Source organism: Zootoca vivipara, chromosome 4 (assembly GCF_965207765.1).
Source record: "Zootoca vivipara chromosome 4, rZooViv2.hap1.1, whole genome shotgun sequence".
Lineage (NCBI taxonomy): Eukaryota > Metazoa > Chordata > Lepidosauria > Squamata > Lacertidae > Zootoca > Zootoca vivipara.
The window spans coordinates 85,002,845-85,019,246 of NC_142587.1; the positions used below are offsets into that span (position 1 = coordinate 85,002,845).

The 16,402-nt window shown below is 39.3% G+C and overlaps 1 protein-coding gene across 1 annotated transcript in view; it reads right to left on the minus strand.

The window, feature by feature from the left end:
* DYNC2H1 (dynein cytoplasmic 2 heavy chain 1) overlaps nt 1–16,402 on the minus strand; it is a 146,281-nt gene that overhangs the window by 60,007 nt on the left and 69,872 nt on the right. The window contains exons 64-71 of the mRNA XM_060273857.2: nt 15,808–15,917; nt 14,390–14,488; nt 13,614–13,737; nt 12,314–12,477; nt 10,298–10,417; nt 8,924–9,058; nt 7,503–7,646; nt 5,713–5,802 (exon numbers count right to left, since the gene is read on the minus strand). Coding sequence (XP_060129840.2) covers nt 5,713–5,802; nt 7,503–7,646; nt 8,924–9,058; nt 10,298–10,417; nt 12,314–12,477; nt 13,614–13,737; nt 14,390–14,488; nt 15,808–15,917 — 986 coding nt within the window. The remainder of the gene's footprint in view (nt 1–5,712; nt 5,803–7,502; nt 7,647–8,923; nt 9,059–10,297; nt 10,418–12,313; nt 12,478–13,613; nt 13,738–14,389; nt 14,489–15,807; nt 15,918–16,402) is intronic.

Here is a 16,402-nt window from a genome sequence, read left to right on the forward strand (position 1 = left end):
TTCAATTGTTGGGGTAGCTTGAGGTTTTCTTCTGACAGATGCTAATAACGGGGGGGGGGGGAATCTAGAAAATAAATAAAAACACCTTAAAGAAAATGTTTAAGGTTTAGCTGTCCACCAAAAGAAATCACGCCAGCAAAAGTGCTGAGCAGCTCCAGAAATTGCTAGATGAACCTAAGCATTTTAACCCATTTAAATCTGGCAGCAGACTTTGGTTTGAAACTGCCTTGGTTGCCCTGAATATGAACTACACTTCAAGCCGCAGGAGAGTGAAGCTCTGTTGCTTCTACAGTGGTACCTCAGGTTAAGAACTTTATTTGTTCTGTTAAATATGGAAGGGAGGGAGGTCACGTATGAAGAAATTATTGTAGAAACAATAGATGGTTATAAGTTAAAGCCATATGAACAGATCCAAGATTGACTTACAGGATGGTTACAATATCACCAAATAAATGATCTGTTCAATACAGATAAGAGAAATTTAGGATTTGAGAAGAAGTCAAAATTTCAGAAGCAGAAGCAAATTATTGTCAAAAATGTATAATCTGTTATTAGATTGGTATACTAAAGATGAAGAAGTGAAAGAAGCAATGATTAAATGGGCGATTGATTTTGAGCATAATATTGATTTTGATGCATGGACAAAATTGTGGAATGAAAATTTAAAATTTACGGCATGTACAGTTTAAAAAGAGAATGTAATGAAGATGATATATCCCTGGTATTTGACACCTGTAAAGCTAGCAAAAATGAAAATGAAAAATAAGGCATGTTGGAAATGTAAGGCATCAGATGGTGAATTTTACCACGTGGTGCACATGTGACAGGATAAAAAAATTGGGAATTGATTTACAATGAATTAAAAAAGGTATTCAGGTAAACTTTCCTTAAAAAACCTGAGGCCTTTTTTGCTGGGGCTGATGGGTAAGGAAATTGCAAAAGCAGATCAAAGATTGTTCATGTATGCCACTGTGGCAGCAAGAATATTGATAGCCCATAAGTGGAAATCCCAAGAGGTACCATCGATAGCAGAGTGGCGGACGAAAATGTTAGAATATATGGAAATGGTCAAACTGACCTGCAGGATCCGGGATCAGGATGCTATGAAATTCCAGAAAGAATGGAGTAAAATTTGTAGAGCATGTAAAAGATAATTATAAAGATATGAAGACACTAGTGGGATTGCGATAAGTCCTACATTTCTGATTTTAAGTAATGTTAGTAAAATACACGAGTGGAATGAAATAATTTACTTGCTGAGGGGAGGAGGGAAGTCAAAGCTTGGCAAAGCTACATGTTGTACAGTTGTTGATTATATGTTGTAAGAAATGGGGGGAAAAGAAAACAATAAAAAATTATTTAAAAAAAGAAAGAACTTAATTTGTTCTGGGGTTCTGTTCTTAACCTGAAACTGTTCTTAACCTGAGGCACCACTTTAGCTAATGGGGCCTCCCACTGCAGCCGTGCTGCTGCTGCGCGATTTCTGAAGCAAAGTTCTTAACCCGAGGTACTACTTCTGGGTTAGCGGAGTCTGTAACTTGAAGCATCTGTAACCAGAATTGTCTGTAACCAGAGATACCACTGTATTGTATCAATCATTGGCTTTTGATACTAGCAACAATAGTATCCTTCTGTGTAGGTTCTTGAGACTGGGCGCTGGATGGCTCTATTGGTTGCATCCTATCTGGAGAGGCTGTTTCAGAGAATGGTAAAAGGGTTGGAGAGTTCTGCCCGTGAAATTTATGCTACTTGTTTCTGCAGGGCTCATTCTTGTTCCCCCTGCTATTTAACATGTGCATGAAATGATTGAGTGATTGTCACTTGATAATTTGTTTAAAATACATATATGCATTTTTACAACTTATATATGCATCATATAATATTCATCATTTATCTCTTATCCTCAGACTTCCCAGTCCATCTTTCCATGGCATTCTAGGTTGTCTTTTGTCGGCTGCATATTCTATTATTCCATCCATTTTCATCTCAAATCTTCCTTTATTTAGTTTTATCTGCTGCTCATATGTTCATTCCTACTTGTAGGTTAAATTGACTATTATACTCTCTAAGATACTCTTCAAAGAACTTCCACTCATCTCTTATCCATGGCTCATCCTTATTTCTTAATTTCGCGGTCATAGTTACTAATTCTGTGTATTCTATCAATTTATCCTGCCAAATTTATTTCCATTTTTTTCGCATAAACCACTCTAGCTGCGGTGGTCGCATATAAAGAGAGATTGAGTGCCTATTTCAGGATATCATTACTTGTCATTCCTAATAGAAATGCCTCAGGTGTTTTGGGAAATGTGATCTTAAGTATATATATTTAATTCTGTATGATGTCAGCTGATAATGTGGAGTGAAGTGTAATCAAAGTGTGAATTGGTGTTTTTTTAAAAAACTATTTGTAACTCATATTTTGGGATACAAATTCTTCCAAAACAGCTTGTAAGTAACAAAAAATACCTTAATAAAATTACAGTAAACAATATTAAAGCTCTCAGAATCCTTCCCATAGGACAGTTGGCAGCAGATGATTCAGAGGGGGAGAGGGCAGTTCAGCTAGAAACTGGGGTTATCATCATTTGCCTCTCCCCCCTCCCCCCTGAATTATTCCTATAGACAGTTGGTGATAGATAGCCCTGTGGGCAAAGGGCAATCCAGGCGAAAGAGGCTCTGAGGTTTTATTAACTTGCTTTCCAGCTGGAACAGAACTAGGCATCAGCAATGTTACCGGTATTATAATTGGGGCCTTTTTTGAAGACAGCTTGGAAAATCCAGTCACTGCTAGGCTGCTAATTGGGACTGCGTATCCAATTTATATCTCATCTGTGTTAAAAGCATAACTGGTTCTTGGTCGATTTCCAAGCTCAATTCAAAGTGTTGGTGTTGACCAATCTGCCCAACCACTGAAATCATCACCCGAGGCTCTTTCTAGGTTCTGTGCCATCCGAGATAAGGTGAGTAGTGACTGGAGAGAAAGCCTTTGCAACTGTGGCAGTCCCTCTTTGCAATGCTCTTCCCAGGACAGCTTGCCTGCCAGCTACATTAATGGTATTTCAGTGATAGGCAAAGAGTTTTTCTTCGGCTTCCCAGACTTTTTTTTGATGTTTTTATCTCTTAAGACATTGTGGGGTTTTATTATCTGCCATTTTCAGTGCTTTTATGAATACATTTTCATGTGTGGTATTGCTTTATTTCCATTAAATAAAATATTACTCTGCATTTGATTGCTGAAGGAACAATTTTTTGAAAATACATAATAAATATGTTTGAATCAGGGACTGCCTGATTCTTAGCTCTTTCTGAGTCTCGTACACACTACACTAGCTCTACAATATAGCCACTGAAATACATAAATAAGTATTTAGTTTTATTGAATGATTTGCCTTGCATCATTTGTTATGTATAATATTTTTTCCCGGAGGGAGGGGGGAATTTGTTCATTAGAGCTCAATGAAGCCTCTGCATGTACTCTGACTGTGAATAACAATCTATAAACTGTATGTATTTTAACCATAGTAGATATGAGACTTCACTCTTTTTAAAGTGAATGATTGGGCAGTCCACTGAAAAAAATATGTGCTATATGGTCTATTACAAAACAGTAACAGGTAGGTAGCCATGTTGGTCTGACGTAGTCAAAACAAAAAATAAAAAAAATTCCTTCCAATAGCACCTTAGAGACCAACTAAGTTTGTCATAGGTATGAGGGTGGGGAGGGGTATTACTCAGAAGGGTGGTGGGAATGGGTGATTGGCTGATAGGAGTGGTAAACCTGTTGATGACTATTAATGACTGCCATTGGTCTTGCAGGAAAAAGCAAGGGCTGAGGTGCTAAAGAAAGCTTTATCATGTATAATGAGATAAGAATCCAGTGTCCTTATTCAGACCAGGTCTCTCCATGGTTTTAAGCTTGGTAATGAGTTGCAATTCAGCAACTTCTCTTTCCAATCTGTTTCTGAAATTTTTCTGTAATAAAACAGCTACTTTGAGATATTGTATAGAATGTCCTGGGAGATTGAAGTCTTTTCCTACTGGTTTCTCAGTCTTGTGATTCCTGATGTCAGATTTATGTCCATTTATCCTTTGGCGTAGGGTTTGGCCTGTTTGTCCAATATAGAGAGCTGAAGGGTCTGGTGACTTCTGTTTCAGTGTATCTGAAGAAGTGTGCATGCACACAAAAGCTCATACCTATGACAAACTTAGTTGGTCTCTAAGGTGCTACTGGAAGGATTTTTTTTTTATTTTTTGTTACAAAACAGGTCAATCATTTTTCAGTGCCAGGTAATTCCCTTTTCGGTCTATAGTATTGTGCATACGAAATTACAAAATCATGTGTTCCCTCTGTTCTCAGAAATAAAGGTTACGGTCATGCAAGAAACATTCCTGTGCAATAAAGCTTCTTAGTGAACTAAGCCAATAATGATAACCCACTGCTCATTCACCAAAATGGTTCTCAAATAATAAGATACCACCTTGTGGTGATACTGTGCTTGAAGCTATGATGTTTGGGACTCGCATCCTTTACATACGGCAATCTGGAGAACGAGTTCCTAAGTGATGAATGCAAGATCCCACCAAGGCCTGGAGTGGTTCCAGTGTGTATGACAGCTATAAAGGAAAAGCGACCCCTGACCATTAGGTCCAGTCGTGACCGACTCTGGGGTTGTGGCGCTCATCTCGCGTTATTGGCCAGCATGACTAAGCCGCTTCTGGCGAACCTGAGCAGCACACGGAAACACCGTTTACCTTCCCACTGTAGCGGTACCTATTTATCTACTTGCACTTTGACATGCTTTCAAACTGCTAGGTTGGCAGGAGCTGGGACTGAGCAACGGGAGCTCACCCCTTCACGGGGATTCGAACCGCCGACCTTCTGTTCGGCAAGCCCTAGGCTCTTCCTTCCTCATCTGACACAAGACTTGTTCCAATGTTGCCCCAAGGTACCCTTCCGTATGTGTCTGGGGGTACAGCGCAGTGCATTGCGTGCTAATGTGAAGAACTGGTTAAAGATGCGTATGTATAAATCAATTGGCTGGGCAGCACAGGATGAGGTGAAAGCAGCTCTTGACCCTGATCAAGGTTTCCAGCTTCCTTCCAGCAAGGGTTTTTTTTATAGGACAGGTTATACTCTTTCCCACTAAGTTCTATTTTGTTAGAAAGGCAGAGAAAATGGGCAGCATCAGTTCTGGGGTGTCAGAAGGGGCTGATATGTTGCTCAGCACTGGAGTTCCTATATATTACAGCATACAAAAGATACTAGGATCCAGTATGACTCAAGAGAATGATGATTTTATGAACTAAGGCAATGTGCCCTTAATAAAAAAGAGTTATCAGTAAAGTCATAAGTGAATCCTGAAAGAACATTGTTTGTTTTGGGTACCATTCCTTTCCTTCTTTTTCCAAATACTGGTGTTTCTGAAGTTAATGGTGTCCCAGTGCTGTAATAAGGCAATAGTCCCAAGGTGAGCAAAAAGGCTGTTTATAAAGCAGGAAACTCATTTGTTCTGCCAAACAAGGCAAAAAGCTGCTGTGTACAGCTCTCATGAGTAAAAAGCAAATACCTCTTGCTAACAAATAAGCAAATTGTAGCATTATTCTGTATCTACTGATCCATATATTCAAGCGCACCAAGCTATGGCTGCAATGGGAATATAATTTCACATTCAGTACTGTGAATAAGTGCAGAGGAAAATAAAATCTTACCTTAAACAAGCAGCGGCAGACATATTCATATACCATGTGCTTTAAGGAGCTGATAAGAGACTTGATTCTTTCCTCAGTATTTCCTAAGTCCTGAAAATAATGGTTAATAATAATAATAATTTATTTGTACTCTGCCTATCTGACTGGGTTGCCAGTTAAAATGTTAACTATCACTTTACAGATAAAAACCTACATCAAGGGACTCAAATATTGCTTTAAGAAAATCTGGTGTGCTATATTGTCAACCTACGGAAATTGTGTATGTATACCAAGCAATAGGCTCCCCCTACAATCAGCAAGCATCTACTTCAGGCTTCCTCAAACTCGGCTCTCCAGATGTTTTTGGCCTACAACTCCCATGATCCTTAGCTAGCAGGAACAGTGGTCAGGGATGATGGGAATTGTAGTCTCAAAACATCTGGAGGGCCAAGGTTGAGGAAGCCTGATCTACTTCATTCAAAGAAGTAATTTAAACATGTCAGCAGTAACACTGGGCTGAGCAGGGGCGTCGCAATAGGGGGGTGGGGCGCCCCAGGCTCCACTCTGCGGGGGGCAGCGCAGCGCCCCCTCGCCACCTCCACTGATGGCCAGCACATGTGACTGCCCCCACCTCGCCGGAGCAGACAGGACAGCTTGCTCGGCTAGCGCTTTAATTCTTTCTGATCAAGCGAGGTGAGGGGCGGGCCGCTGACGCCCTCTCTGGCCCGCCCCTCGCCTGAGCAGAAAGAATCAAAGCGCGAGCCAAGCAAGCTGCGGCGTGGAGCGAGTTTTACAGAGCGGCCCTGTAAAACTCGCTCCGCGCGTGGGTTGCTCGGAGTTTGACGGAGGCGGAGCTCCAGCACCGCTGCCGCCAGCACCAAACCCGCTCCGTAGCGCTCAGCGTCGCACCGTAGTGACGTATGCATTAAAGCCATAGCTGCCAAGTTTTCCCTTTTCTCGCGAGGAAGCCTATTCAGCATAAGGGAAAATCCCTTTAAAAAGGGATAACTTGGCAGCTATGATTAAAGCAAGCTAAATACTTGTAAGACTCAATCCAAGACTGCATCTTCAAAGTAAAGTGTTTAACACTTTATCTTCCTAAGATAAAGTGCTCTGAGTAAAAAGGAGTTGAACTGATTATTGGGAAGGTTGCCCCTTGCTGGTCCCATGCTGTTATGGCTATTTAACCTTGACTAACTGAAAGATGCATTATGCCTTCACAGTCCTAACTTCATACGGTAGTATCCTGGGTCTTCAAAAGTCTCCCCTTACAGCTACTGTTAACTTTGATTTAATAACGTATAAGCAACTTCAAAAAAAACCTTTGAAGTATGATTCCCTATTCTCACAAATACAAAAATAATTTGCTTTATTAACAAATTAGCTAATAACTGGAGATAACGTATTTACATAAAATACATCTTAATATCCTCATCTGAACTTGTTTTTTTATAATTTGTTACCATTGCATCCAGGAACCTTTAGAGATTTTATTAAGGCATCCTCTGGGAAGATTCTGCAGTTCACATAGGACAGAATTTCTCTTTATTCATACCCTGACAGTACAATGTATGCCACGTAATACTGCCAGTATTAATTTTATGTTCTTATTTAAAATATCCAAAGTACTTAGACATTCTGTGCTACCATTAATAGATTGCTTACCCCCTTATTTCTTTTCTTTTCCTTTCCAATTTATTTCAAACAGCCCTGTTCCTAGGACTTGAGGCAAGTAACAATTTAAAAGGAATGCATATATAAAACTCTAAAAATAAATAACACGTTGCCTGCTTCAGAATAATGGCACATACCAGTTCACTTTGTAGGGCCCTTTGAAAAAGTCTTAGGAAAGAAGCCAAGCTAAAGCGGTACATGTTATTAATTTTGGACAAGTCAGAGATAATAAAGTACATCTTGCTGGCACTTTCTGCCAGAGGGAGATAGGCGTCCCTTTCCTAAGAAAAGAGAAGAGTTAGCATTAGAATGCTACCGCCATCTACTGGTCACAAAAAACAATTTCATTTCTAACGAAATACAAAAAGATATACAGTACAGTAGTCCTGCACATTGTAAGGCATATTATATGATCCCTCATTCTTATATACATTTCTATAAAATTTTGCAAACTTAAAATATATTATACAAAAGCTCAACTGTAGAACTGGGAAAGAAAGCAAGTGATGATGAATCTGCAAGAGAAAAAACAAAACTAAATGGAGCTTAACATTGAGCAAGGAGATGGGGGGTTTCCAAGAGGGACGCAAACCTATCTGCAAATTCCTGGCAGTTTCAAAAGCCATCTATGATTTGGCACAACTGCCTACTGTAACTTGATGAACAAGTGAAATGTCCTACCGGCTCCACTACAAACCCTTAGATGCATCTAGAATTGTTCTCTCTGCATTTGCATCTGTGTATTAAGCCACTGAAGTTCTTTGAAAATAACTTCAGAACACTGGGTTTGTGGGTAAAATTTATTCCATAAATCCTCTAGTTTGCATGTGCTACTGAAAATAAGCCTAGGTATGCGAAACTACAACAATAACACATACCCCCCCCCCCCCGCGCCAGTTCATCTCTACCTCCTTTCCCTTTCACATCATCTTGTTGTGTTGAACTTAAAAAGTTTGTCGCTAACATGTATGCAAATTTAATTTGTGAAATATCAGGGATCCAGTCATAGAAGTCATATACCTTCAACGGCCTTCAGTTCGCCAAAGTATACCCAAACTTAAGAGGTAAAATTCTGGTCACAGAACACAAAAATGTCTCTGCTAACTCAAATGTAGTAAAAGACTGAAGACATCAGAAAAGGTGTGGCCATTCCACAGTTTGAGAATTTCAGTTACATCACCTGACTTGGCACTGGTGAAGGTAGAGAAAACAGTGTCCAGCTTAATATATGAATGAACAAGCCATTGCTTTCAACGGATGAATGAATCACCCTGCTGAACTGTGTCAAGGAAATCACAGTGACATAGCAGGACCAAGCATAATTCTGAGCTGGATGGTGCCCTATGTCTCTTCCTTGTGAAATAAAATATTATTATTACTGATTTTATAAATTTCCAAAATTGAAGATATTTGTAATTGAAGTAGTTCTGCCAAGCAACATAAGATATGCTAACAGACTGCAGAATTAGGGCCATGTTAATCAAATTGGAGCTATTATAAAATATTTTACTTAGGAAAAGTGCTCCCAAATAAAACAAGTATAAGGAAGCCAAGTTACCTGATCGAGAGAAATCTGAAGTCTATGAAATTCAACAAGTGATTCTTGAATTAGAGCACTACTTGCTTTTGTCTGATTCAAGGATTCAATCAGATCTTTATTTTCAAGTATATTTCCCTGAGAGGTTGCAAGTGTCTGCAGGGAGAAAAAACAGTTCAGTTTCCTTATAACTGGGCAATTTGTAGGAAAGGATAGGTGTATATATGGAATATGTGGCAATACTTTAAACATTAGAGAGATACAAATTGAAATCTAAGTATGCATTACATTTCTTGAATACTGGAATCAGGCTGCCCTACCCTTTCATCCTAGTCACAGCATTTCATTCACTTATTGCCAATTCACATTAAAATGAATTTGGGTATGCTGAACTCATTTTGAAATTGGATTTTATTAGTCCCACAGCTTTCTCATCATCTCTAAATCTGGGTTTTCACATTAAGTTTGAACAAGCCCTGATAGGGGCTTGAACTGATAGGGTTCAATGAGTAAAATTACAATGATTTATTGACATATTCCAAGAATATACAGAAAATCTGCTGTGATTTTAAGTGAGTTATTGACGTAGTCAATGAAATGCTTCACTAATGATCAACTAGGTAATTTTTAAAAAGTCATCATGCACAGATATGGATTGTGTTATTAATCCACAGGTAATGAGGCATGCCTGAAAAACTTTACTTATATAAAGATGAAAAAGGACCTCTACACTTTCAATCTTACACAGCGTATAATGTGCTTGCAACTGTATCAGTTATACAGTGGTACCTCGGGTTTCGAACGTCTCTGTTGACAAGCGTTACGAAATTCGAACACTGTAAACCCGGAAGTAAATGCTTCCGTTCTCAAACGTGCCTCGGAAGTTGAACTGGCCCACAATACCATTTCAGCCAAGCCATGCCCACCTGCCCTATATCTGATATCTTCAAAAGCCCCTTTGAAAACACTATATTGCCCAGGGGCTTCTGAAAACCTGACAATTAGCTGCACAAAACTATACCTTGAAAGGGGCTTCTGGAGACCCCTTATAAGGCAAAAAGGTCACCTGATATCATTGCAACATCAAGTGAGTGGCAAGTCGATGGCTCTAAGCCACTTTCTGCTCCATATCCAAGCTTAATTCCACATCCCCCTTTCCTTATGCATGGTTCCAGAGCACAGTGCAGCCTTTAGAAGCAACTTTCCAATGTTAAGACTGTTGTTCTTTCTCCCCAACTCCCCCCAAGCAAGAAATCCATATTCTATGGCAAGCTGGCCTAAAATAGTTATAGTCATCAGATATTTAAACATATTTCTGGCAGTAACTATCTTCTAAGTCTGCTGTTCTCTTTCATACAGAAACTCCTAAATAAATGCAGCCCATCTACATTTTACCTCCAAAAGAGATTCTTCAAGTTTTGCTAATTGTATCTTCTTATCTTCTTCCTGCTGTAACAATTTTGTCTTCTGTTCTTCCAAATCTGGTTTTTCATGTTGAATAGTCAAAGCTAGAAGCTGGCAGGCAATTAGTGAGATATCAGAAGAGAATATCACAAGCATTGGAGACGACAGAATTTTCAAGCAATGGTTTATCACAGAAATGAGAGGAATCCTGGAGGTTATCACAGCAAAATTCAACTATAGCTCCTTTCCAAGTTTCTCTTGCTATTTAGTTGAAATCTGCTTCACTACAATTTTCATTCATTGGTTCCAGTCCTGTTTAAACCACAGCGCCACCCACTTGAGTCCATTACACCACAGGAAAAAGGCACTTTACTCCCCCAAACTTGCTCCCACTCAAACCTATTGATTCCCTTGCCCTTCTCAGATACTGTGTATATCCTACACTATTACAGAGAGCTCTCCAAACCTGAGGCAGATTTATGGGTATTGCAGGGGACTACAGTGAGAAAGAGAAGGCACAGAAGCTCCTCTGATTTCACCACTCATGGCTCTCCAAATCTAAAACACACTATTCAAGTTTTCAGTGAAAGCGAATTGAATGTAATGATAGCCACTGAAGCTCTGTTGTTTTCTAGATTCATAAACGCAAATGTACCAAACATAAACAGATGTCTGGTTTATTAGTATATTTTGTTTATCATTAACATGAAAAATATTATTCCGAGACAATGCTTTTCATTCATTGCTTGGCTTATCAGTCATGTAAATAAGCAAATTAATATCCATTGTTAGCACCAACAAGAGCACAATAAAATGAATTCCAGAACATTCTAGCACTATTTACTGCTTCTCCACCATTAGTCTACTCTAAACTGACCTTAAATAATTTTGATTTCTTATACTCATTAGACATATTTCAACTATATTGCCTTGGCCCACTGCCCTGTGGTTGTTCCAAAAGGTTTCTATGTGACTAGAGTACAACACTCATTTTAACAGAAGAAAGAAGGACATTTTATAGACAGGGGAATTCTATATGTGAATCAGAACCCACAAAAATAATTGGACTGTAAAGACTTTAAGTGTAATTTCCTAGTCCAAAAAATCCAAAACTCAGCCCAGTGATTCAGATGGATTCTCATCCCCTGTTTTTTCAATATTAAGTACAGTAACTTGCACACATTAAACTTTTACACATTCAGCTTTGCATGCATGGAAAAAAATTAAGTAAAAGGGAGTGGAAAGGAGTCAGGGTTCTGGGAAAAATGGCATTGGCAATCCTACTTGCCATTGAACCCAATGTGTTTTTACTATTCACAATTTTGGCTTTAGGCACAATCACCAAAATGTAACCCTCATATAAGCTGCATGTTATTGCATACCTTTCTCACAAGACATTTTCTATTAAAACAGAACTTTCTAATCTAACCATTTAAGGACATGTTAACTAAAGTGAGAATATTTTTTTCTCTGTGGAGATTGCCAGCTGTCAAGAGTGAGGGATTAATGCACCATGAGGAATGTTGCAGAAAAATAGCCACTCATTGTGTTTTGATCCAAACACTGTCTAGGGCTTCTTTATTACAAACATGTAGGGAGGAACAACCTAACAACAGAGGGCCACAAGCTGCTCAGCCCTAAGCAGAGAATGCCATGCTTATATAAGGGAAAAACCCACTAACATGCTTCCCTATATCATAGCACAATGTGTTTTCGACACTAGTTCAAAATATGTTCATCAACGTAAGCGCTATCGTAGTGGTTACAGAACCAGGTATGTTCTCAGAATCTTCTCATTTTCTTCATCACCCATCCCATCTCGTCAGAAAACAGTGGTTGACCAAAGTTCAGGTGTGGCCATTTTCCCTTTACAGGTTTTTGTGATACAAACATTAATACTGCACAAAAGGGCCTCTCAGGGAAATCAGGATCTTCCACCAGTGGTATAAAGCCCCATGTCTTTAGGTTAAAATGAAGAGCATCATTACTGGAGATGTGAATGCCTACCTGCCCTCTTAAGCCACTCCGTGTTATTGTAAAGTTAACCTCTGTAACAATGGAAGCTGCATCGGGTGGTATGTCAGGATTTGGGTTTCGGGTTGATAGAAACAGGCGGAATTCTTCATTATAGTCAATTATTTTGTCACCTATTTGTACAACATATCGAGGACCTGTGGGAGGAAAACATACCAAGGTGAACAATTTTTTAAAAAAGTTTTACATGCTCAGTATTATCTAATAATTATTATAATTAACATAATATCAGCTCCACTGTATTCACAAGCAAGTAAAGTATGGAAGAAAATGGGCAAACGACCCATTCACTATCAGCACCTTCTTGCTGTATTTCTAGTGGCTGGACAATTAACCTGCAACCAATTCCCATCACTAATCTACTCAATACAAACCAAAGTATGATGTACTGATAGACACCATGGTATATGGCACTATATGTCTTATAATGGAGTACATCTGTGATATGCTATTGGTAACCTACCACCTTATTCTGGACCACATGCAAAACAGCACAAATAGTCTTTGTGCACTGCTTCCTTTCTTGAAAGTTAGTATTCCTGGAACTGACTGGCAATCCAATAATAACAAGAAATAGCAAATAATAATAATCTTAAACTCTGTTTAATTTGACCAACTGAACAAACATGGAATGAATCAGACCCATAGTGAGTCCTTGCTGTGCTAACTGTGGACCAAAGATAATTGTGCCATTAAGAAAAAATGTCCAGGTGTGAAGAGGTCAATGTAAACCTTAGTATAATCTATCAGCCAGCAGTTTGTTTCAAATGAAGGACGTGCACTTATTTTACTTATTTACCACATAAATTTCACCTGCTTGTTGTAAAAATGTAGCATCCCAAATAGGATTTGTGTATACACAAATTCACTGTAACATATAAATCATATTTTTATATCAAGCTGTAAAACATTACCAATGCATGATGGTCAAACGCAAAATAATATAGAGCCCATACTCTGTATCTACACTTGCACTCATAAAAAAGTGTCCATCTGCAAAGACAGACAGGGGGGAATTCTGCATAGCGGATTGTTGCTATTTCCTCAGTTAAACAACATCAGAGTTTATTGTTTCACGTCCAGACCTGGGTGAACTAGAAGACTGGCGAGAATTTTTAGTGATGATATCATTGCTTAAAATATATTGGATTAAAAAAAACCCATGCAAACAACACAGCTACTTTTAAATTGATTTGTCCATTATCTGACTGGGAAGCGGGGGAGGGGGAGGGGGAGTATTGTATTCCTGCCACAATTAAAGTTGGAAATTTACCTTGCGCAACAAGGTCCTTTCTGAGCAACGGATAAAGCACAGGTTCTACTCCATCCATTTCTTGTATAATGAGAGTCTTCCCAAATCGCACAGCCAGCTCAAGAGCGTTAATGAAGTTGGCATCCTGCACAAATAAAATTTTACCACCATTGTTCTTCAATCTACTTCAATATTAACATATTAAGTCGACAATAGGAAAAATAAATTAATGCATCATCAAGACATTATTGGATCCAGTCAAGATGTAAACAAAATACAGTGAAATGATTTTTATCAAGACTCTATTAAAACATACAGTCCCTGTTTGGAAGCACTGCCAAACTATGGGCTCTTGTGCTCTGCATCTCCTCCTCTAGTAACAGAAAAATCTGGTACATTACTTTGACTGAGGAGCACCTCTGTCACATGCAAATTTAGCCACAAGTAGCCACAAGGCGGAGAGGAAGGTGAGCACACCCACTCCACCTTGTGGAGGCTGTCACTAGCCCTCTAAACAGCAGAAGGAGGCCGATATTTGGAGTGATATGAATGCCTCTGTCTTTTAAATGCCTTTGAACCTAATGAGGAAGAAGTGGAATCGGGTTCCTACAACTCCCACCCCAAAATTGGGAATAAAACACTACAGAACAGATGTGGACAATTCTTTTTCAGATCAGTATTTGCATAAGCAGGCTCATCTTTGCAGAATCAGTGGAGGGGAAATTTATAATTTAAAAAAGGTATAAGGGGATCTCTTTTCCAAAATTAAAGAACCATCTAAAAGATTCAAATAGGACCTGTTGGTTGACGATTTCCAAGCGCGATTCTTTCAAATGAGTTTTCAGCCATTCAGTAGCTCTGGAAGATGGGTCTATCAAAAATGGGCAAACTTTACTCTGTTAAAAAAAAGGAGGGGGGAGAAATGTGCTTCAATCATGGTTCTGTTTGAAAGAAACTACACAACTATATGTTGTTGTTGTTTAGTCGTGTCCGACTCTTCGTGACCCCATGGACCATAGCACGCCAGGCACTCCTGTCTTGCACTGCCTCCCGCAGTTTGGTCAAACTCATCTTCGTAGCTTCGAGAACACTGTCCAACCATCCTGTCCTCTGTTGTCCCCTTCTCTTAGTGCCCTCCATCTTTCCCAACATCAGGGTCTTTTCCAGGGAGTCTTCTCTTCTCATGAGGTGGCCAAAGTATTGGAGCCTCAGCTTCACAATCTGTCCTTCCAGTGACACAACTATATAATTTGTATTAAAACACCCCATTAACAATCATCCCCACATCATCCTGACTAGCATTTCGCCCAGCAAGAGAGAGAGCAGCGGATTAGGTGGGGGGAATGAGGAGCGGAGCAGAATGGAGGAGGGAAAGTTCAGCGAGGTATCAGAGCCCCTGCACCGCTCAAGCCAACAAGTGGAAGAGGGAGCACAGCCGCTTCCGGCACCTGATTTGAGGCGTGTGCCCAAACACAGGTTTAGGGGGCGGTGTTTCGGGGTCCCCAAGCTATTATGCTGGCCCCGAAGCAGAAAGGCGCCATTGTCAGATTCTGTGAGTGACTAGCAGGTCGTATTTTCTGCTATCTCTGCACTGTAAATAGTATGCACAATAAAACCCTTAAAGACAGAACGGACTGGAGTGTCTTTACTCGGGAGTAGCCGTAACAATCCCCTGACACGAAGCAATGAAAAGTTGAAAATGTTTGCATTGGGTACAGCAATCATAGTACTGTATATAAAGAAAAAAAGATATCACAGGAAAGGGGACAGAAAGATAGGAAATGAAATTCCATGTGTAAAACATTCCAAATTTAACACTGCAGTATCTTTCTTAGATATTCAACTATTACAAGGATTTCAAATGCAGGAAAAGAAATTTTGAATGCTTAATTGGGGAGACACTGTTTTACTTACTTATTATTTATTAAATTTATACCCCACCCTTCCTCGCAAAGGAGCCCAAGCTTTCCTAGATAATCTAATATAGTATTCATGGGATCATGGGTCCACTCCACAGACAACATTGAGTAAAGACAGAAAATGATGTAAAAGACTGCACTGAGGAGAAAAAGTGGCAGACAACCTCATTCTTCACTTCCCCCCCATAGACAGTCAGGTTGTAGCCTTTCCCACTGCACACACTATCTCAGTATGAGAGTACTATCATGCTACACAGGCAGTGCCTCAAAAAGAATAAAAAAGCAATACAATTTACCTGTAAAATCACAAGGGCATTTTCTATTGACAGATCATCCGAGGGCAACCCTTCACTTTTCCAAATCAACTGCTCACTCTCTGTGCTCAGGAATCGCATAAGATCAAATTCTAAGAAACAGAAGACGCTTCTTTAAATTCCATTAAATTTGTGAGAGCATTTTATGTTTGTATGGCTTCTCACCATTTAGATAAGCATCCAGGGCATATTAAATTGTGGTTACCTCCCCATATTATATATGTGTGTGTTATTTCATTAAGGGGCCTCATAAATAAAATAAATAAACTGATCACTGAGAGCTAGTTGGAGGGACAACCCCTTATATAGAACACATAGCTTGCTTTCATTGGATTCTAAAGCACAATTCGCACACAAAAGTCAAAACAGATTATCTGTTTCTAAGCAGAGGGTAGCTGGTATTATTTTGTTCAAGCTATGAGATGACCGGAAGAATCCGCAACCAGGGAGAAGAAGCGATGGAAGAAGAATGGAAAGATTTTTAAACTGTATTTTTTAAAAAATATGCTAAAGTAACATATTAGATCAGAAATTAAGTTGTAAATAGACTGTGGAATTTAGGAATATGTGATATGAA